The sequence below is a fragment of the Oncorhynchus masou genome, chromosome 3 (assembly GCF_036934945.1).
Source record: "Oncorhynchus masou masou isolate Uvic2021 chromosome 3, UVic_Omas_1.1, whole genome shotgun sequence".
Classification (NCBI taxonomy): domain Eukaryota; kingdom Metazoa; phylum Chordata; class Actinopteri; order Salmoniformes; family Salmonidae; genus Oncorhynchus; species Oncorhynchus masou.
This window is the reverse complement of record NC_088214.1, coordinates 9,997,727-10,020,269: the sequence shown is the minus strand read 5'-3', so window position 1 is coordinate 10,020,269 and position 22,543 is coordinate 9,997,727. Positions and strand designations below refer to the sequence as shown.

Below are 22,543 nucleotides of genomic sequence, written 5' to 3'. Positions count from 1 at the left end.
AGCCACCACTGGAACAGAAGATGGGCTAGATCCTTCCTTACTCTGTATGTTCTCATCTTCCTCCTCTCTCTTCCCACCGTGTATGATCATCCCCCCGTTGAAACACTGCAGGAAACAAGGAGGCTCCTTCCCCTGCTGTACCAGGACCTGTCGGGGACAGCGACAGGGCTCATACATGACATATGCATCTAAGGCTGCTCTCAGATCAGTGTATACATGGAATTAGGCTGCATCTCAAACACCCTGTTCCCTAGATAGTGCACTCTGGTCTGGTAAGTGTACTGTATCGGGAATAGGGTGCTATTTAAGACACAGCCTTAGTATTTAGGGTCGACACGTACCTGGGCCCCTCCCTCCTCCTCCAGCTCCACTGTCGTCAGGGACGACGTTCCTTTCCCTCTCACGGTGGAGTTCCGTCCCTGCCAGAAGAAGTAGCAGCCCTGTTCTTTCACCGGGTCGGAGCTCGTCAGCTCCGGGTTCTGCCTCCTGCCAACTGCTGAGCTTACCATGTACTTCCACTTCACAACATACGCGTCTCCCTCGTGGAACTGGCCTATACTCTGCTGGGGCAGCCGGCTGGGAGAACAACAATACAAATAGTTACACATAATTCTACTGCACTCAGAACGGGAAGGGTTGCAAAAGTCGGGTCACTTTCTCAAAATTCACATGCTTTCCAGACATCCCTGTTGGAGGATGTCCTGATTCCAGAAATATTCCAACCAGGATTTCTGGAAAACCTGGGAATTTTGAGAAAGTCTCCAGAATGTTGAGATAATGACCTGTAGTCAAACTCCAGGATGTGCCAGACATCTACAGACACTGTGCTGATCTCTAGAGTCCTCATCCTGTCCTCTCCTTCCACAGAGCCGTGGCCTCGGCCAACGTTCATCCCATCCAACACCGTGCTGACAGCTGTCTGGAGTACAGGAAGCATCAACGCTGCATCGTACGGCCTGCACACGCACCCTGGCAAATCCTGGGGGTGGAGACAGAGAGAGACCGAGAATCATTCAGAAAAATCTAGGGTCATGGGGTCTGATGAAAACATAACAGATAACGAAATGTGTGTAAAAGGAAGAGAGGGAAAAAGAAAGAAAGAACGAGAGAGAGAGAAAGAGTCAAGAGTATATACCTTCTGCTCAGTGACTTGTAGGTTGCTATTCTTTGGTTGTGGTTTCTTAGTGTCTGTCCAGTCCAGAAACTTCTCCTTGAACAGGATTGTCTCATTGTGCTGTGTCAGCCTGCCGAATATGGCCCAGTCAGGACGCCCCTGGCCCTTCCTGTAGACACACACAGTAAGAGACAGGATCTATAGACGTTATAAACCCCTCTAGGACAAACTATCCCTGAGGGATGATTTGACTGAGTGGTGGAGAAAGAGTGTGTGTGTGTGTGTGTCTGTGTCGGTGCGCCTGTGTCTGTTGGTGCGTGCGTCTGTGCGTGTCGGCGCGCGTGCGTCTGTGCTGGGGTGGGTGCGTTGGGGTGGGTGCGTTGGGGTGGGTGCGTTGGGGTGGGTGCGTTGGGGTGTGTTGGTAGCCTACCAGGGTATGCGTGCGTTACATCCTCCAGGGTCCAGAGGATTGATGTCACAGCAGGTGTAGTCAAAGGTTCCGTTCCACAGGTGTTTGGCCAGCTGGAAGGCTACTTTCCTCTGGGCTAGAGTCACCTCCTTACCGTGCCACACATACACCTCACTGCCAAAGTCAAACACCAGCACCTGCAGTGGGGGGCACACAGTGGAGATACGAGACCAAAATAATGCACACCCCGTGGACCAGGGGCCATAATGTGTGTCAGACATCTCAGAATAGGATCAGCTGCTAGTCCTTGTGCTGATCTAGGATCAGGTCCTCTCCTGTCCATGTAATCTTAATCATTGTGCTCTAAAAAGGCTACACTGATCCTAGATCAGCTCTCCTACTATGAGTTGTCTGCTATATATGTGTTTCCTGATGAGTCCAGTCAGGTACCTCTTTGGATTGCAGTAGTGTTCTGCGTGGAACCTTCCCCCACTGATCATCATCAGGAATCAGTTTATCCTCCAGCAGATGGAAGATGCAGTTTGTCTCCACGATGGCATTCTCAAACAGCTCATCTTCCTCCAGTGGCCCAGCGGCTGAGGACACACACACACACACACACACACACACACACACCAAAAATATCAAGAATAATCTACGTTGGCATAAAACATGAAAATAAAGGCTTCAGATTACATGTAGCTAAATCTTTTAGAATGAACAAAGTCCCAATTCTCCCACCCATTTACCAAAGTGTGCACACTTTACGTCATGAGAAACTTCTCATTGGTTGGAGCGAACGGCCGCATCTACACTTCGGTCCGCAGGTAGTATAACTTTTTTTAACTTTTCATTACATTTCGTTATAGTACAACGGTTTGATTTGTCTAATCTTAGCAATTTCTTCTTAGCCAGCTACATAGCCGTCTTTGTATCAACGACAATTGCATAATTATCGTATTTCGTCGTCCTAACGTATCTGCCCAGCAGCTAGCTAAGCAGCTAGCTAAGCAGCTAAGCAGCTAGCTAACATCCACCGTCCACTAGCACCGTAGAAACTATTACACTCAACTGAACGACTCGATTAGCGTTGTGTCAGCTAGCTACATAGTTGTCTTCGTATCCAAGATAATTGTGCAGTTTAGAGTGTGTAGACTTAGAGTGATTATCTTAATTTACCGAGGTTAGCTAGCCAGCTATTTGTCGTCCTTAACGTAGGAGATGCTGCTAGCTAGCTAGCCAACAGCTAGCCAACCTCTACCGAATTGAACTCCAACTACCCGGTCAACATTCCGTCGTTCCACAGGTAGTATCACATTTTCATTTCACTTCATTACAGTACAACGGTTTGATTTGTTTGATCGTAGCTAGCCAGCTACATAGCCGTCTTTGTATCTAAGACAATTGTGTAGTCTAGAGCGATTTTCTAGGTTAGCTGGCCAGCTATTGTCGTTCTTCTAACGTAGCTAGCCAGCTAGCCCCGAATAGCAGCACTGTAGTAACTATTACAGTACAACGGTTTGTTTTGTTTGATCGTAGCTAGCTAGCTACATAGCCGTCTTTGTATCTAAGACAATTGTGTAGCCTAGAGCGATTTTCTAGGTTAGCCAGCCAGCTATTGTCGTTCTTTTAAAGTAACGGAACGCAATCAACCTTGCTAGCTAGCCAGCTAGCCCCCGAATAGCAGCACTGTAGAAACTATTACACTCGACGGAACGACTTGATTAGTGTAGTGTCAACATCGCAGCCACTACCAGCTAGCCTACTCCAGCAGTACTGTTTCATTTCAATCATTTTAGTCAATAAGATTCTTGCTACGTAAGCTTAACTTTCTGAACATTCGAGACGTGTAGTCCACTTGTCATTCCAATCTCCTTTGCATTAGCGTAGCCTCTTCTGTACCCTGTTAACTATGTGTCTATCTATCCCTGTTCTCTCCTCTCTGCACAGACCATACAAACGCTCCACACCGCGTGGCCGCGGCCACCCTAATCTGGTGGTCCCAGCGCGCACGACCCACGTGGAGTTCCTGGTCTCCGGTAGCCTCTGGAACTGCCGATCTGCGGCCAACAAGGCAGAGTTCATCTCAGCCTATGCCTCCCTCCAGTCCCTCGACTTCCTGGCACTGACGGAAACATGGATCACCACAGATAACACTGCTACTCCTACTGCTCTCTCTTCGTCCGCCCACGTGTTCTCGCACACCCCGAGAGCTTCTGGTCAGCGGGGTGGTGGCACCGGGATCCTCATCTCTCCCAAGTGGTCATTCTCTCTCTCTCCCCTTACCCATCTATCTATCGCCTCCTTTGAATTCCATGCTGTCACAGTTACCAGCCCTTTCAAGCTTAACATTCTTATCATTTATCGCCCTCCAGGTTCCCTCTGAGAGTTCATCAATGAGCTTGATGCCTTGATAAGCTCCTTTCCTGAGGACGGCTCACCTCTCACAGTCCTGGGCGACTTTAACCTCCCCACGTCTACCTTTGACTCATTCCTCTCTGCCTCCTTCTTTCCACTCCTCTCCTCTTTTGACCTCACCCTCTCACCTTCCCCCTACTCACAAGGCAGGCAATACGCTCGACCTCATCTTCACTAGATGCTGTTCTTCCACTAACCTCACTGCAACTCCCCTCCAAGTCTCCGACCACTACCTTGTATCCTTTTCCCTCTCGCTCTCATCCAACACTTCCCACACTGCCCCTACTCGGATGGTATCGCGCCGTCCCAACCTTCGCTCTCTCTCCCCCGCTACTCTTTCCTCTTCCATCCTTTCATCTCTTCCCCCTGCTCATACCTTCTCCAACCTTTCTCCTGACTCTGCCTCCTCAACCCTCCTCTCTTCCCTTTCTGCATCCTTTGACTCTCTATGTCCCCTATCCTCCAGGCCGGCTCGGTCCTCCCCTCCCGCTCCGTGGCTCGATGACTCATTGCGAGCTCACAGAACAGAGCTCCGGACAGCCGAGCGGAAATGGAGGAAAACTCGCCTCCCTGCGGACCTGGCATCCTTTCACTCCCTCCTCTCTACATTTTCCTCCTCTGTCTCTGCTGCTAAAGCCACTTTCTACCACTCTAAATTCCAAGCATCTGCCTCTAACCCTAGGAAGCTCTTTGCCACCTTCTCCTCCCTCCTGAATCCTCCTCCCCCTCCCCCCTCCTCCCTCTCTGCAGATGACTTCGTCAACCATTTTGAAAAGAAGGTCGACGACATCCGATCCTCGTTTGCTAAGTCAAACGACACCGCTGGTTCTGCTCACACTGCCCTACCCTGTGCTCTGACCTCTTTCTCCCCTCTCTCTCCAGATGAAATCTCGCTTCTTGTGACGGCCGGCCGCCCAACAACCTGCCCGCTCGACCCTATCCCCTCCTCTCTCCTCCAGACCATTTCCGGGGACCTTCTCCCTTACCTCACCTCGCTCATCAACTCATCCCTGACCGCTGGCTACGTCCCTTCCGTCTTCAAGAGAGCGAGAGTTGCACCCCTTCTGAAGAAACCTACACTCGATCCCTCCGATGTCAACAACTACAGACCAGTATCCCTTCTTTCTTTTCTCTCCAAAACTCTTGAACGTGCCGTCCTTGGCCAGCTCTCCCGCTATCTCTCTCAGAATGACCTTCTTGATCCAAATCAGTCAGGTTTCAAGACTAGTCATTCAACTGAGACTGCTCTTCTCTGCATCACGGAGGCGCTCCGCACTGCTAAAGCTAACTCTCTCTCCTCTGCTCTCATCCTTCTAGACCTATCGGCTGCCTTCGATACTGTGAACCATCAGATCCTCCTCTCCACCCTCTCCGAGTTGGGCATCTCCGGCGCGGCCCACGCTTGGATTGCGTCCTACCTGACAGGTCGCTCCTACCAGGTGGCGTGGCGAGAATCTGTCTCCTCGCCACGCGCTCTCACCACTGGTGTCCCCCAGGGCTCTGTTCTAGGCCCTCTCCTATTCTCGCTATACACCAAGTCACTTGGCTCTGTCATAACCTCACATGGTCTCTCCTATCATTGCTATGCAGACGACACACAATTAATCTTCTCCTTTCCCCCTTCTGATGACCAGGTGGCGAATCGCATCTCTGCATGTCTGGCAGACATATCAGTGTGGATGACGGATCACCACCTCAAGCTGAACCTCGGCAAGACGGAGCTGCTCTTCCTCCCGGGGAAGGACTGCCCGTTCCATGATCTCGCCATCACGGTTGACAACTCCATTGTGTCCTCCTCCCAGAGCGCTAAGAACCTTGGCGTGATTCTGGACAACACCCTGTCGTTCTCAACCAACATCATGGCGGTGGCCCGTTCCTGTAGGTTCATGCTCTACAACATCCGCAGAGTACGACCCTGCCTCACACAGGAAGCGGCGCAGGTCCTAATCCAGGCACTTGTCATCTCCCGTCTGGATTACTGCAACTCGCTGTTGGCTGGGCTCCCTGCCTGTGCCATTAAACCCCTACAACTCATCCAGAACGCCGCAGCCCGTCTGGTGTTCAACCTTCCCAAGTTCTCTCACGTCACCCCGCTCCTCCGCTCTCTCCACTGGCTCCCAGTTGAAGCTCGCATCCGCTACAAGACCATGGTGCTTGCCTACGGAGCTGTGAGGGGAACGGCACCGCAGTACCTCCAGGCTCTGATCAGGCCCTACACCCAAGCAAGGGCACTGCGTTCATCCACCTCTGGCCTGCTCGCCTCCCTACCATTGAGGAAGTACAGTTCCCGCTCAGCCCAGTCAAAACTGTTCGCTGCTCTGGCCCCCCAATGGTGGAACAAACTCCCTCACGACGCCAGGACAGCGGAGTCAATCACCACCTTCCGGAGACACCTGAAACCCCACCTCTTCAAGGAATACCTAGGATAGGATAAGTAATCCTTCTCACCACCCCCCTTAATGATTTAGATGCACTATTGTAAAGTGGCTGTTCCACTGGATGTCAGAAGGTGAATTCACCAATTTGTAAGTCGCTCTGGATAAGAGCGTCTGCTAAATGACTTAAATGTAATGTAATGTAATGATTTAACAATGGTGGAAATTCCCTCCAGCCAGTGATTCCACTAATGTGTTTAGATCAATGACAGGAAGTGTGCAAGTGCAACATTTTCGGAGAAGGGTGGAGAATTGAGACGCGGCATGGACGCTGCTGCTACCACTACTACTGCTACCTCTGCTACTACCGCCGCTGCCACTGCTGCTACTACTGCTACTACTGCCACTGCTGCTACTACTACTGCTACCGCCGCTGCTACTACCGCCACTGCTACTACCACTACTACTGCTACCGCCACAGCCACTGCTACTACCACTACTACTGCTACCGCTAACGCCACCGCCACTACCGCCGCTACCGCCACTGCTACTACCGCCGCTACCGCCACCGCTACTACCGCCACTGCTACTGCCACTACTACGACCGCTACCGCCACTGCCGCTACCGCCACCGCCACTGCTACCACCGCTACCGCCACTGCTACTACCGCCACCGCCGCTACCGCCACTGCTACTACCGCCACTGCTACTACCGCCACTGCTACTACCGCCACTGCTACGACCGCTACCGCCACTGCTACGACCGCTACCGCCACTGCTACGACCGCTACCGCCACCGGCCGCTACCGCCACTGCTACGACCGCTACCGCCACTGCTACGATCGCTACCGCCACTGCTACGACCGCTACCGCCACTGCTACGACCGCTACCGCCACTGCTACGACCGCTACCGCCACTGCTACTGCCACTACTACGACCGCTACTGCCGCTGCCGCCGCCACCGCCACTGCTACTGCCGCTACGACCGCTACCGCTACGACCGCTACGACCGCTACCACCACCGCTACGACCGCTACCGCCACGACCGCTACGACCGCTACCGCCACGACCGCTACGACCGCTACCGCCACGACCGCTACCGCCACCGCTACGACCGCTACTTACACTGGTAGGTCGGCTGCCCTTTCAGGGTCTTCCAGAACTCTGTGGCTGCATGGTTCTGGGGGTTGACCCCCTCCTCGATGGTCTGGATCTGGCTCGCTCTGCAGCCCAGGTCCCTCTTAGTCTGGATACACGTAGCCAGCTCAGAGGCCTACAGTACGAGACAAACACAGACAAAATGTCACGACCTGAAAATACAATATTATAAATACGGTAGAATAGAAATCGTGTCAGCCTTGTAAGGGGGATTAGGCTTTGAATTTACTTACAATGACCAATGTCAACAGCCTCATAATTACCAGACTGATTGTTTGTAGGAGGTTACAATGTCAGAGCCTGCTTGTTGTGTTCTACCAGCAGTACTGTACGTTGTAATGAGTCAGCATTCACCTTGACAGGTCAAGGGTCTCCCTACTGTAGTTCAATGTCTTCCTAATGATAGTTGACACCAGTTAAATACTAGAGCTAGTGAAATAAATACAAGGACTGAGGAAAAACTAAGTAGCCTGGGCGAATCACGCTAAGTAGCCTGGGCGAATCACGCTAAGTAGCCTGGGCGAATCACGCTAAGTAGCCTGGGCGAATCACGCTAAGTAGCCTGGGCGAATCACGCTAAGTAGCCTGGGCGAATCACGCTAAGTAGCCTGGGCGAATCACGCTAAGTAGCCTGGGCAAATCACGCTAAGTAGCCTGGGCGAATCACGCTAAGTAGCCTGGGCGAATCACGCTAAGTAGCCTGGGCGAATCACGCTAAGGAGCATGGGCGAATCACGCTAAGTAGCCTGGGCGAATCACGCTAAGTAGCCTGGGCGAATCACGCTAAGTAGCCTGGGCGAATCACGCTAAGTAGCCTGGGCGAATCACGCTAAGTAGCCTGGGCGAATCACGCTAAGTAGCCTGGGCGAATCACGCTAAGTAGCCTGGGCGAATCACGCTAAGTAGCCTGGGCGAATCACGCTAAGTAGCCTGGGCGAATCACGCTAAGCTCTCTAGCCTGGGCGAATCACGCTAAGTAGCCTGGGCGAATCACGCTAAGTAGCCTGGGCGAATCACGCAGTAGCCTGGGCGAATCACGCTAAGTAGCCTGGGCGAATCACGCTAAGTAGCCTGGGCGAATCAAGCTAAGTAGCCTGGGCGAATCAAGCTAAGTAGCCTGGGCGAATCAAGCTAAGTAGCCTGGGCGAATCAAGCTAAGTAGCCTGGGCGAATCAAGCTAAGTAGCCTGGGCGAATCAAGCTAAGTAGCCTGGGCGAATCAAGCTAAGTAGCCTGGGCGAATCAAGCTAAGTAGCCTGGGCGAATCAAGCTACAGTTTGTTTGTTTGAAACTGTCTACTGTACACAAACAGGACACTTTTCATGGGGAATAAAGCTGCTGTAGGAACAGATGGCACAGCTCTCTGCTCCAATGAGAGAGCAGAACATCTCAACAGTATGTGGCACAGCTCTCTGCTCCAATGAGAGAGCAGAACATCTCAACAGTATGTGGCACAGCTCTCTGCTCCAATGAGAGAGCAGAACATCTCAACAGTATGTGGCACAGCTCTCTGCTCCAATGAGAGAGCAGAACATCTCAACAGTATGTGGCACAGCTCTCTGCTCCAATGAGAGAGCAGAACATCTCAACAGTATGTGGCTGAGCCCCTAAATCGCTCCCTATTCCCTATAAACTGCAATTTAGGGGCTACCTTTGACCAGGGCCCATAGCACCCTATTCCCTATAAACTGTAATTTAGGGGCTACCTTTGACCAGGGCCCATAGCACCCTATTCCCTATAAACGGCATTACTTTTGACCAGGCTCCATAGAGCTAACGTCTATCAAAGACAATATGGTTACTTCAATATGGTCCTTTGAGACATGCTAGAAAGTCATTTAAAAATCCAAAATAACTTCAACATCAGCCTTATTGAACATCAACCTGCCCCAAAAGTTTTTAATCACAAATTCCAGCTAACAAACAAGACATTTTCTTAATCCTTAAAGTCATTATTTATTTACTTCTTTTTGTGTGTGTGAATTTTACCCCTTTTTCTCCCCAGTTTCGTGGTATCTAATTGTTTTAGTAGCGACTATCTTGTCTCATCGCTACAACTCCCGTACGGCTCGGGAGAGACGAAGGTTGAAAGTCACGCGTCCTCCGATACACAACCCACCCCAACCCGCACTGCTTGTTAACATAGCGCACATCCAACCCGGAAGCCAGCCGAACCAATGTGGCAGAGGAAACACTGTGCACCTGGCGACCTGGTTAGCGTGCACTGCACCCGGCCCGCCACAGGAGTCGCTGGTGTGCAATGAGACAAGGACATCCCTACCGGCCAAGCCCTCCCTAACCCGGACGATGCTTGGCCAATTGTATGTCGCCCCATGGACCTCCCGGTCGCGGCCGGCTGCGACAGAGCCTGGGCGCGAACCCAGCGTCTCTGGTGGCACAGCTGGCGCTGCGATGCAGTGCCCTAGACCACTGCGCCACCCGGGAAGCCCCCTTGAAATTCACACTGACACAGTCTGGCACAGGGAGACGGGGAAAGTCATTATTAAACGCTGACGCAGTCTGGCACAGGGAGATGGGGATTCACTATGGATTTCACCAAAGCCACACACACACGGCGGGGGACTCACTTTAGCTTTCTCTATAACGTTAGCAAACTCTCCCATCCAGACAAAACAGTGCTGAGGAGTAACCAACAGGAAACAGTCTCCACTGTTCAGGGCTGAGGCTCTGGGCTCCACTAGTCTGGTCTGAACGTGACGGCGGCCTGGGTGATAGAGAGAGAAGAGTGAAGCTACAGAACAGTATTTTTGTGTTGGATAGGATAGAGACAGTGAGAAACTATATGAGAAGAGAGTGCTGACGGCTCACTGGGTGATAGATGTAGGTTTATTTGAACATGTTGGTACATATGCAGAAATACACATAAATATATCATACCGTATAAAACATAAGTAAAAAGAAATTATCTGCCTAAATATGTGGCTAATACAGCATCAATAAGGCAAACAAACATAGCAGCAAGTCAAACGGGCATAGCAGCAAGTCAAACGGGCATAGCAAATGTCTTTGAGTGTCATATGCTTAGCTTGGCAGTGTTGTTGAAATTCAGTATTGAGAGAGACTTGGTCATTTCTTCAAACAATCATCTTTATTTAATATAGATTAATTATTGCAATAATGAGACCGTCAGCCCACCAGTCCTGACTGACGGTTAGTCTGAGAGTCTAGCCTCTGAGTCCACAGACGATGCACAGTTTTAATATAGCTGATACCAAGATTGCTTAATCAGTCATTTCTAACCTTCCCATAAGCCACCTTGGTTATCTACACAGGATGGTATTTTACTTAAGTGTCCCAGATGCCAGGAAGATGAGACAATGAGGCATTGTTCTCAACTTATCCAGGCTCTCTCTATCTCGAGTCACACACCACATCTTGTCTATAGAACGCCAGCTTTTAATCACCAACATCAATCAATTGTCAGCTTCAAGCTCTCTCTCGTAGAAGCCATGTCCTCAACATCCAGACTTGCTGGAGGGCGCAGAGTGGAGACCATAAAACACAGCATTAGCAGGACAGAAATATCTTACTGTTCGTTAAGTAAATAATTGCTACATAGCCAACAAATAAGTTGAATACATAATGTTTCCCTCACAATGGTAAGTGTCTAGAAGGACCTCTGGTCAGTTTAGTCTGCTGTCCTTGGCTGGATTAGTTTAGTCTTTCTGTGTGTGTGTGTGTGTGTGTGTGTGTGTACAAAAGTTTTAGGAAGGCGTGAAAAAAAAGCTGTAAAGTAATCAATAGACACGTTAATAGATTATATGGGCTGGCCTAAATGCAAAGTAAGTGAACAGAAGAAAAATCTACATCAAATCATTATTTAGTGTGACCAGCCTTTGGCTTCAAAACAGCATCAATTCTTCTAGGTACACTTACACACAGTTTGAAGGTACTCGGCAAAAGGTTGGCTCAAACATCTTGGAGAACTAACCACAGTTTTTCCTGTGTATTTAGGCAGCCTCAGGTGCTTCTCTCTTCATGTAATCCCAGACAGACTCGATGTTGAGATCAGGGCTCTGTGGGGGGCCATACCATCACTTCCAGGACTCCTTAGTATTCTTTACGCTGAAGTTCGTTCTTAATGACTTATGCTTGGGGTCATTGTCATGCAGAATACATTTGGGGCCAATCAGATGCCTCCCTGATGGTATTGCTTGATGGATAAGTATCTGCATGTACTTCTCAGCATTGAAGAGACCATTCATTCTGACCAAATCCCCAACTAAATTTGCAGAAATACAGCCCCAAACTTGCAAGGAACCTCCACCATGCTTCACTGTTGCCTGCAGACACTCATTTGTGTACCGCTCTCCAGCCCTTCGGCAAACAAACTGTCTTCTGCTACAGCCAAATATTTCACATTTTGACTCATCAGTCCAGAGCATCTGCTGCCATTTTTCTGCACCCCAATTCCTGTGTTTCCGTGCATAGTTGAGTCGTTTGGCCTTGTTTCCACGTCGGATATATGGCTTTTTGGCAGCAAGTTTTCCATGAAGGCTTCTGACCAGACTTCTCCAGACAGTAGATGGGTGTACCAGGGTCCCACTGTTTTCTGCCAATTCTGAGCTGATGGCACTGTTGGACAGCTTCTGATTGCGAAGGGAAGTAAACATGATGTGTCTCGTCTGCTGCAGTAAGTTTCCTTGGCCGGCCACTGTGTCTACGGTCCTCAACGTTGCTCGTTTCTTTGTGCTTCTTCAAAAGAGCTTGGACATCTGGAAACCCCTGTCTGCCTGAGAGAGATCTTACTGATGCAGTATAACGACCTTCTGTCTTGTTGCTGTGCTCAGTATTGCCATGGTGTATGACTTTTGACAGGGCCCTAACCCTCACCCAGTTGTATTCCTCCTTCACAGCGGTTTCTGTTAATGATTGTGTTTCAACCTACATATTGAATTGATGATCATTAGCACCTGTTTGGTATAATTGTTGAATCATACACCTGACTAAATGCCTACAAAATCCCTGACTTTGTGTAAGTGTACCTACAAGAATTGATGCTGTTTTGAAGTCAAAGTGTGGTCACACCAAATATGGATTTGATGTAGATTGTTCTTCTGTTCACTCACTTTGCATTTAGTTAATTGGTAAATATAAACTATTAACATGTTTATTTTTTAAAGTATTCTTACTTTACGACATTTTTTCACACCCGTTTAAATCTTTTGCACAGTCCTGTATGTATGTGTGTAAACTGTATGTTTTGGCATCATGGCGGGATGGTTCTCTTTCGAACTCTAATCCACTTCCTCCTCCATCCCTCCCAGAGACGCTCTCTTATCTGATGGATAAATGTGATGCAACATTCTACCTCAATGTACGCAGTAAGGTAAGCCTGGTCAGAACCAGAATGGAGCCCGTCTCCTGTTTCTATAGTAACGCAGCTTGACGTAAAAGTGTCCACCTCTGACTGACGCAGACACTTACCAGGGATGGAACCCCCAACCTTCCAATCTCAGGGCACACACTAACAAGGCCACTGATTTGGTCCAATGACAGAGTCCTCCAGAAATAACAGAACCTGTTCTCATTCAGGAAAAACCTAGGGAATATGTTTACTCTAAAATGTCCCGTTTAGCTTTCACTATGACATCGAGCAACCTCAATGTCAACATCCTGATTTTGAACTGATAACTTGCCCCAAAACCAAAGTTGGTTAGACGTTTTAAAGTGGACCTCAACTATGTTGATTAGTACATATCCACGCTATCTATATACCTCTTTGTCAAATGAATGGGAAAGATAATATAGACACATACAGTAACTTTCACAAAATTCCCAAGTTTTCCAGAAATCCTGGAAGATTCCTGGAATAAGATGGAATCTTTCAACCAGTATTTCTGCAAATGTTATAACCTTACTATAGGCAGAAGGAAGTAGCGCAGAAGGAATCTCACCTTTGACCTGAATCAACATGAGGTTCTTGTAGGGCACAGCGCTGTTGTTAGACATCTGCTCGGAGATGTTGACGCTCCTCAGACTCACGTTGTTTGAGTCCTCCTTACTGGCCAGCCCAGCCAGGGCCGCATCTGAGTACATCGGAGTACTAGTATTCACTAAAACACACAGGAGGAGTGAGCAGTGTGTGCAAATATTAGGGGTGCACACACAGATTCTGTGCTTAAGTAAAACCTCCTAAATATAAATGCACTCTTATGCTCCTATGACAGAAGCATACGATTTCAATATAAAGCCTTCTGATTGCATGTAGCTAAACCTTTGAAATGGTCTTGAATACATGTAACACACATACATGTAACATACACACACACACACTCACACTTCTCATCCCTCATCCTCTTGCTCTCTATGAGGCCGATGTTGAGTCTCTGCTCAGTGTACTCGTGTCTGATGTCCTCCCTGGCCGCCAGCATCTTCAGAGGGTTCTTAGACGACTGGACGTTCCTAGGCGGTCTCACTGCCCGTTTGTGCTGCGCTAAGGCGGAGGTCAACCTGGACAGGGAAAGAGGCGGGGCGAGGGACAGAGGGAGAGAGAGAGAGAGAGAGAGAGAGAGAGAGAGCGGGACAAAGAGAGAGCCCGAAACAAAAAAAGAAAAATGACAAATCCTTGAATCAGCAGTCAAAGACTATCAGAATCCTGTGGATACCCCAATTATTGTAAAGTTATTTTTGGAAAAACGATGCACTCTCCAAACCAAAAAGGCCTGTGGTGCTGATGGTATTTTAAATGAAATGATCAAATATACAGACCACAAATTCAAATTGGCTATACTCAAACTCTTCAACATTATCTTCACTGCAGGTATTTCCCCCGATATTTGGAACCAGGGATTGATCACAACAATCTACAGAAATTTAGAAAGATTTGACCCAAAGAGGAATTTGCGTTAACAGCAACTTGGGGAACATCATTTCCTTGACGAACACAATGTCCTGAGCAGAAGCCAGATTGGATTTTTTTTAAATGATCATACAACAGACCACATTTACACCCTCCACACTAAATGACAAACAAGTAAACCAAAACAAAGGCAAAATCTACTCGTGTTTTGTAGATTTCAAGAAAGCATTTGATTCAATTTGGCACTTTTTTATAAACTAATAGAAAGTGGTATTGGAGGGAAAACATATGTTATTAAATCAATGTACACTAAAAACAAATGTGCGGTTAAAATTGGCAACAAGCAAACAGACGACTTCTCTCAGGGACAGGGAGTGAAACAGGGCTGCCCAATAAGTCCAACACTATTTAACATCTACATTAATGAATTGGCAAAAACATTAGAAGAATCGGCAGCACCTGGTATCACCCTACACAACACTGAAATCAAGTGTGTGCTGTACGCAGATGACCTGGTGCTGCTGTCTCCCACTAAAGAGGGGTTACAGCAGCACCTAAATCATCTTCACAGGTTCTGTCAGACCTGGACTCTGACCGTTAACCACAGGTTCTGTCTGACCTGGGCTCTGACCGTTAACCACAGGTTCTGTCAGACCTGGGCTCTGACCGTTAACCACAGCTTCTGTCAGACCTGGGCTCTGACCGTTAACCACAGCTTCTGTCAGACCTGGGCTCTGACCGTTAACCACAGGTTCTGTCAGACCTGGGCTCTGACCGTTAACCACAGGTTCTGTCAGACCTGGGCTCTGACCGTTAACCACAGGTTCTGTCAGACCTGGGCTCTGACCGTTAACCACAGGTTCTGTCAGACCTGGGCTCTGACCGTTAACCACAGGTTCTGTCAGACCTGGGCTCTGACCGTTAACCACAGGTTCTGTCAGACCTGGGCTCTGACCGTTAACCTAAAAAAAACAAATAATGATATTCCAAAAAAGGTCTGGAAATCAGGATGACAAATATAAATTCTATTTGGACACAGTTCTATTAGAACACACCAAAAACTACACATATCTAGGACTAAATATCAGCAACACAGGTAGCTTTCACATGGCTGTGAATGAGCTGAGAGACAAAGCAAGAAGAGCATTCTATGCCATTAAAAGGAACATTAAAATCGAAATTCCAATTAGAATCTGGCTCAAAATTTTCCAATCGGTTATAGAACCAATTACTCTATATGGCAGTGAAGTATGGGTCCACACTAACAATGAATTCACCAAATGGGACAAGCATCCAATTGAAATACTTCATGCAAAGTTTCGTAAGACTGTATTGCAAGTGCAAAGAAAAACTCCAAATAAAGCAAGTAGAGCAGAATTGCGCCAATACCCCCTCATTCGAATAGAAAAAAAAGAGCCATCAAATTTTACAACCATCTAAAAACAAGTGACCCCAAAAACGTCACACAGCTCTACAATGTCAAGAGATGAAACAAGAGAAGAGTCCCCTCAGCCAGCTGGTTCAGAGGCTCAGTTCACTAACCCAAACCAACCCCATAGAGCCTCAGGACAGCACTCAGAAAATCTTGCCCAACCAAATCACCACAAAACAAAAATATATATCACCTATTGGAAAGACACCACAAAAAAATCTAAGTAAACTTCAATGCTATTTGGCTCTAAACAAACAGTACATGGTAGCAGACTATCTGACCACTGTGACTGATAGAAAACTGAGGAAAACACTGACTAGGTACAGACTCAGTGAGCACAGCCTGGCCATAGAAACTGGTCGTCACAGACAAACCTGGCTGCCCAGAGAGGACAGATTGTGCTCACTCTGCTCCAGGTAGAGACAGAGCTGCATTTCCTATTACACTGACAAATACTCAGACCTAAGATAACATTTCTTTCCAAAAATTATAATTCAATACAAAGAATTTGAAACTATACAAGATGAAGAAAAATCTAATATGTATTGGGTGAAAAGCCAAAATGTGCAGTTTTGGCAGCCAAATATGTGTCCTCCTGCCACAACCTGAGGGACAGCCAATGAAGAGTGCAATGTAATGTCGATAATATTTCACATCTCGTTTTGTCTTGTCTTTCATACCATGTCATGTGTCTTCTCAGTTATGTTGACACTGATCTACTGCCATTGTTTTAATGTATTGTGGTTCTCATTAATATTGTTGTTGTAGTTGATGGTAATCCCATGTCCACTACTACTATTATTATTGCTGTTGGTCCCATCATATATATATATATATATATATATATATATATATATATATATATATATATATATATATATATATATATATATATATATATATATATATATATATATATATATATATATATATATATATATATATATATATATATATATATATATATATATATATATAGAGAGAGAGAGAGAGAGAGAGAGAGAGAGACAGAGACAGAGCATGTAGACGTAGTAAAAGTCCATGCAATGTAACTACACCCAATGTCATATGTCATCTCTGACCAAAGGTTTACTTGATTCCAGAAATATTCCAACCAGAAAATTTGGCAAATACTTCATTATTAGGTGAAATCGTTATGCTTACTTTGGTGCCTGAGTGCCAAAGATGGCATCAAAGTCATCGTCGATCTCGATCCTGCTGGGCATGCGTGGGAAGTCAGCCACGTGACTGTAGAACTTGGAGAAGATCTCATCGTCCATCCTCATCACCTCCTTCACAGCCTTCTCGGTCACTGTCAGAGTGGTCTCCTGAAGATCTGCCACTGACAGAAACAAAGGTCAAATTCCTACTGGAACAGCTTCCTTCCTCACAAGCTCCAAAACACACTCTTGAAAAACCCTTAGCCGGAGACGCCACTGAAAAGCTAGCAACTCGTGGGTAAAGACAACTGAAAAATGTCAGCACCAACCTCTACTGTTCAGACGTCCCAAAAAGGTCTCCAATTTATCCAGCTTCTTATCCGACTCCAAGTTCATCTCTGGTCTGGCTTCGATTTCTGGTGGATTAGACAACAGAGTTGAATTCATGATAGATACAGTGAGGTTATGTTGTGATAGTACGTTTCAAATAAATGTGATTAGGGATGCAAAGTTCTGGTCACTTTCCCAAAATCTCGGTTGGAAGATTCCTTGAGTCAGGATGGAAAACGCAGGAAATCCATGAATCCTACAACCAAGATTTCTGGAAAACCTGGGAATTTTGCAATTCTACATTGCATCCTTTGTGGACTGTATGACTGACCCTCCTGAGGTTTGTACCCAGTCACACTGCTCTTGAGTTTGGTGGAGACGGGAGACAGGATAGGGCTGACGGCTGAGGGAGAGGCTGTCAGACCTGCAAACACAAACACACACAAACTGAGAGGACAGAATAACCTAACTGGGTAGCCTTCTTTTAACACCACATAGCTAACAGTGATATATTCAAGCAGTAAGGCACGAGGGGGTGTGGTATAGTGCCAATATACCATGGCTAAGGGCTGTTCTTACGCACGATGCAAAGAGGAGTGCCTGGATACAGACCTTAGCTGTGGTATATTGACCATATACCACACCCCCTCATGCCTTATTGATTAAATATATCACTGTTAGCTGTGATATATTTTCCACCGTAATTAGAGCAGTCAAAAATAAATCATTTTGTCATACCCATGGTATACGGTCTGATATACCATGGCTGTCAGCCAATCAGCATTCAGGGCTCAAACCCCCCAGTTTATAATATGCTTCAATAACTACTAAGCCAATTCAAATCATACATTCAGAGGTCAACAAATTCACCAGTTATTATTTGCTAATGAAATTAGAGAACCACATTTCCCCCCCCAAGCTCACAGGGTCAACCAGTCAACATTCTCATCAAATACATAAGGAAGGCCTCCCAAGTGGTGCAGTGGTCTAAGGCATGGTATCGCAGTGCTAGCTGTGCCACTAGAGATTTTGGGTTCAAGTCCAGGCTCTGTCGCAGCCGGGAGACCCGGGGGCGGCGCACAATTGGCCCAAAGTCGTCCAGGTTAGGGGAGGGTTTGGGCGGCACGGATTTTCCTTGTCCAATCACGCACTAGCAACTCCTGTGGCGGGCCGGGCACAATGCACGCTGACACGGTCGTCAGGTGTACAACGCTTCTTCCGACACATTGGTGTGGCTGGCTTCCGGGTTAAGCGGGCGTTGTGTCAAGAAGTAGCGCGGCTTGGCTGGGTTTCGGAGGACGCACGGCTCTCGACCTTCGCCTCTCCCGAGTCCCTACGAGAGTTGCAGCGATGAGGCTAGACTGTAAATACCAATTGGAAACCACAAAGTTGGGAGGAAAAAAAGGATAAATAATAAAATAAAAAGGTGTGAGTGGACAGTAAATGATCAGACAAATGGACCATCTGTGTTCTAACCTTTCTTGACCATGTGTTCGGTCACAGGGTACTGGGTAGAGTTGTTGGCCACGCCCTTTCCTTTCGACTCCCAGGCCTCGTCCCTTGAAGAGATCTGCTTCCTCTCCTCTATGGACATCTGAGCCTGGATCTCCATCTCCTTTCCCATCCTCTGAACACACACAGTTATATACACTGTTACATATACTGTCACACACAGTTACATACTCTACCGTTTGGGGTCACTTAGAAATCTCCTTGTTTTCCAGTCTGAGATATGGCTTTTTCTTTGCAACTCTGCCTAGAAGGCCAGCATCTCGGAGTCGCCACTTCACTGTTGATGTTGAGACTGGTGTTTTGCGGGTACTATTTAATGAAGCTGCCAGTTGAGGACTTGTGAGGCATCTGAGAAACAAACTAGACACTAATGTACTTGTCCTCTTGCTCAGTTGTGCACCGGGGCCTCCCACTCCTTTTTATTCTGGTTAGAGCCAGTTTGCGCTGTTCTGTGAATGGAGTAGTACACAGCGTTGTACGAGATCTTCAGTTTCTTGGCAATTTCTCACATGGAAGAGCCTTTATTTCTCAGAACAAGAATAGAATGATGAGTATCAGAAGTTCTTTGTTTCTGGCCATTTTGAGCCCATAATCGAACCCACAAATGCTGATGCTCCAGATACTCAACTAGTAAAGAAGGCCAGTTTTATTGCTTCTTTAAAATCAGCACTTCAGCTGTGCTAAACTTATTGCAATAGGGTTTTCTAATGATCAATTAGCCTATTAAAATTAGAAACTTGGATTAGCTAACACAACGTGCCATTGGAACACAGGAGTGATGGTTGCTGATAATGGGCCTCTGTACGCCTATGTAGATATTCCATTAAAAATCTGCCGTTTCCAGCTACAATAGTCATTTACAACATTACATGTCTACACTGTATTTCTGATCAACTTGATGTTATTTTAATGGACAAAAAAATAGAAGAAATGTCCTTGTTCTTGAAAGAAAAGCTAAGTGACCCCAAACCTTTGAACAGTAGTGTACACTGTTAAACATTTCCTGGTACACACAGTTTTACACATTTCCTGTTACACATATACTGTTACGTACACTGTTACACACAGTTATCTATCCTATTACAGAGTTACACATACTGTGTCATGACATTGGCCTGGGGATAGGTTTATGACAGTCATAAATACCTCTTTCCCCCCTCTCTACCCTACTGATGTTACATTTGCAAACCCTTGGTTAACATAGAGATTCTGGGAACATCAGAAGGTGGGGGAAATTAACTATATTCTGGTAATCCGACCAATTGAACATATGCGGTGGTACTTAATGAATATGATGTCAGTTCGGTTGTCATCTGAGACATTCTCATCAATGATAAGATGACATAAACTCTACAGTAGAAAGTCTAATCATCAGAGTTATCGGATTCACATGGAATTGTTGTTCAATTTAAATGTTTGAATATGAAATTATTCGTGATGGGATGAAATGTGATTTTAGCTTCTAAAATGTGAGATTTGGGTTTTCATAAGATAGGGCTCTGCTCAATCAGTGGCTGCCCCTGTGAAGGGACATGGACGATAAAACTTTTCAAACACGCCCTCCTCTCCCTTCCTATATAAAGCCATGATGACAATATAACCTCCTGTTCCAAGGATGTGAGGACGACGGTCCTATGTCAGAATGGTACAGATAACTACAGAACGAAGCCAACATCAGCGTGAGCTTTGGTTGCGAATGGTATGAACTTTGAATGACAGAAGTGATACCTCCTAGCTGTTGAGCCGCTGCAAACGAGGGTTAGGAAGGAACAGACAGAGTATCCCGTCTACCAAACAACGATGTTATTACAATGTATTCAATTTACCAGCAGAGACATTCAATGGACAAAGGACTTCGGTTGGGCAAACAGGCCTTCCATCTACCACCAACCTACCGAAGCGCAGCTCAGAGTAAATATTTATTGCCTTTTCCTTTTCCAAATGGGCGGTAATTTAGAATGCATACGATACTGTATTTACGATAGCACAGCTTTGCCCTTAGTTCCTCAGTCTTCCCGCTCTTTCACTCAAACCCAGCGCTTTTCCTTTGTGTAACCAGCTGTCATATCTGTTCCATCCGCTAGGGACGTTTTGCTTTATGATGTAATTTGTAATCAAGGTATAATTCATTATGTGTATATGTAATTCTGAGTGATTAGTTAGGTATTTAGTAAATAAATAATTAAACCCAATTTTGCGTTGCTTATTCAACTTGTTAGCCAGGGTTCGCGAAGATAACCAAGAATTTACAACTTTCAGATGAGACTGAATTAACGTGACGATTAATATAAAATATTACTAGGTCTTTAAGAGTTTATTCGGAAGATAACAGCTCTATAAATATTATTTGTGGTGCCCGACTAGTTAATTACATTTACATGATTAGCTCAATCAGGTAACATTAATTACGGAGAAATTATTTTATAGAATAGCATGCCATATCACTTAATCCAGCATAGCCAAAGACACGACAACTGTTACACTGTTACATACATTTACATTTACATTTAAGTCATTTAGCAGACGCTCTTATCCAGAGCGACTTACAAACATACAGTATGTAAATCTGTATGTAACAGTGTACCAGTCAAAAGTTTAGACACACCTACTCATTCAAGGGTTTTTCTTCATTTTTACTATTTTCTACATTGTAGAATAGTGAAGACATCAAAACTATGAAATAACACGTTATAACCAAAAAGTGTTAAACAAATCTAAATATATTTTAGATTTTAGATTCTTCAAAGTCACCAACCTTTGCCTTGATGGCAGCTTTGCACACTCTTGGCATTCACTCAACCAGCATCACCTGGAAGGCTTTTCCAACAGTTTTGAAGGAGTTCCCACATATGCTAAGCACTTGTTTTCTGCTTTTCCTTCACTCTGCAGTCCAACTCATCCCAAACCATCTCAATTGGGTTGAGTTTGGGTGATTGTGGAGGCCAGGTCATCTGATGCAGCAATCCATCACTCTCCTTCTTGGCCAAATAGCCCTTATACAGCCTGGAGGGGTGTTGGGTCATTGTGCTGTTGAAAAACAAATGATAGTGGGACAAAGGGCAAACCAGATGGGATGGCGTATCGCTGCAGAATGCTTTGGTAGCCATGCTGGTTAAATGTGCCTTGAATTGTAAAAAATATCCTACACAGTGTCACCAGTAAAGCACCGCCACCTCCATGCTTCACGGTGGGAACCACACATGCATAGATCATCCATTCACCTACTCTGCGTCTCAAAGACAAGGCGGTTGGAACCAAAAATCTCAAATTTGGACTCCAGACCAAAGGACAGATTTCCATTGCCCATTCATTGTTCGTGTTTCTTGGCCCAAGCAAGTCCTTCTTATTGGTGTCCTTTAGTAGTGGTTTCTTTGCAGAAATTCGACCATGAAGGCCTGATTCACGCAGGCTCCTCTGAACAATTGTTGTTGAGATGTATCTGTTACTTGAACTCTGAAGCCTTTATTTGGGCTGAAATCTGAGGTGCAGTTAACTCTAATGAACTTATCCTCTGCAGCAGAGGTAACTTTGGGTCTTCCTTTCCTGTGGCGGTCCTCATGAGAGCCAGTTTCATCATAGCGCTTGATGGTTTTTGCGAGTGCACTTGAAGAAACTTTCAAAGTTCTTGAAATTTTCCAGATTGACTGACCTTCATGTCTTAAAGTAATTATGGGCTGTCGTTTTTATTTGCTTATTTGAACTGTTCTTGTCATAATATGGACTTGGTCTTTTACCAAATAAGGCTATCTTCTGTGTACCACCCCTACTTTGTCACAACACAACTGATTGGCTCAAACTCATTAAGAAGGAAA

At 46.3% G+C, this 22,543-nt stretch overlaps 1 protein-coding gene across 1 annotated transcript in view; it reads right to left on the bottom strand.

Annotated features, from left to right (window-relative positions):
• The window catches only part of LOC135518927 (supervillin-like), a 74,459-nt gene that overhangs the window by 12,274 nt on the left and 39,642 nt on the right, over positions 1–22,543 (bottom strand). The window contains 14 exon segments of the mRNA XM_064943892.1: positions 42–147; positions 342–576; positions 783–979; positions 1,136–1,283; positions 1,545–1,720; positions 1,974–2,119; positions 7,443–7,590; positions 10,063–10,199; positions 13,393–13,551; positions 13,776–13,948; positions 16,894–17,071; positions 17,219–17,305; positions 17,551–17,643; positions 18,696–18,846. Coding sequence (XP_064799964.1) covers positions 42–147; positions 342–576; positions 783–979; positions 1,136–1,283; positions 1,545–1,720; positions 1,974–2,119; positions 7,443–7,590; positions 10,063–10,199; positions 13,393–13,551; positions 13,776–13,948; positions 16,894–17,071; positions 17,219–17,305; positions 17,551–17,643; positions 18,696–18,846 — 2,134 coding nt within the window.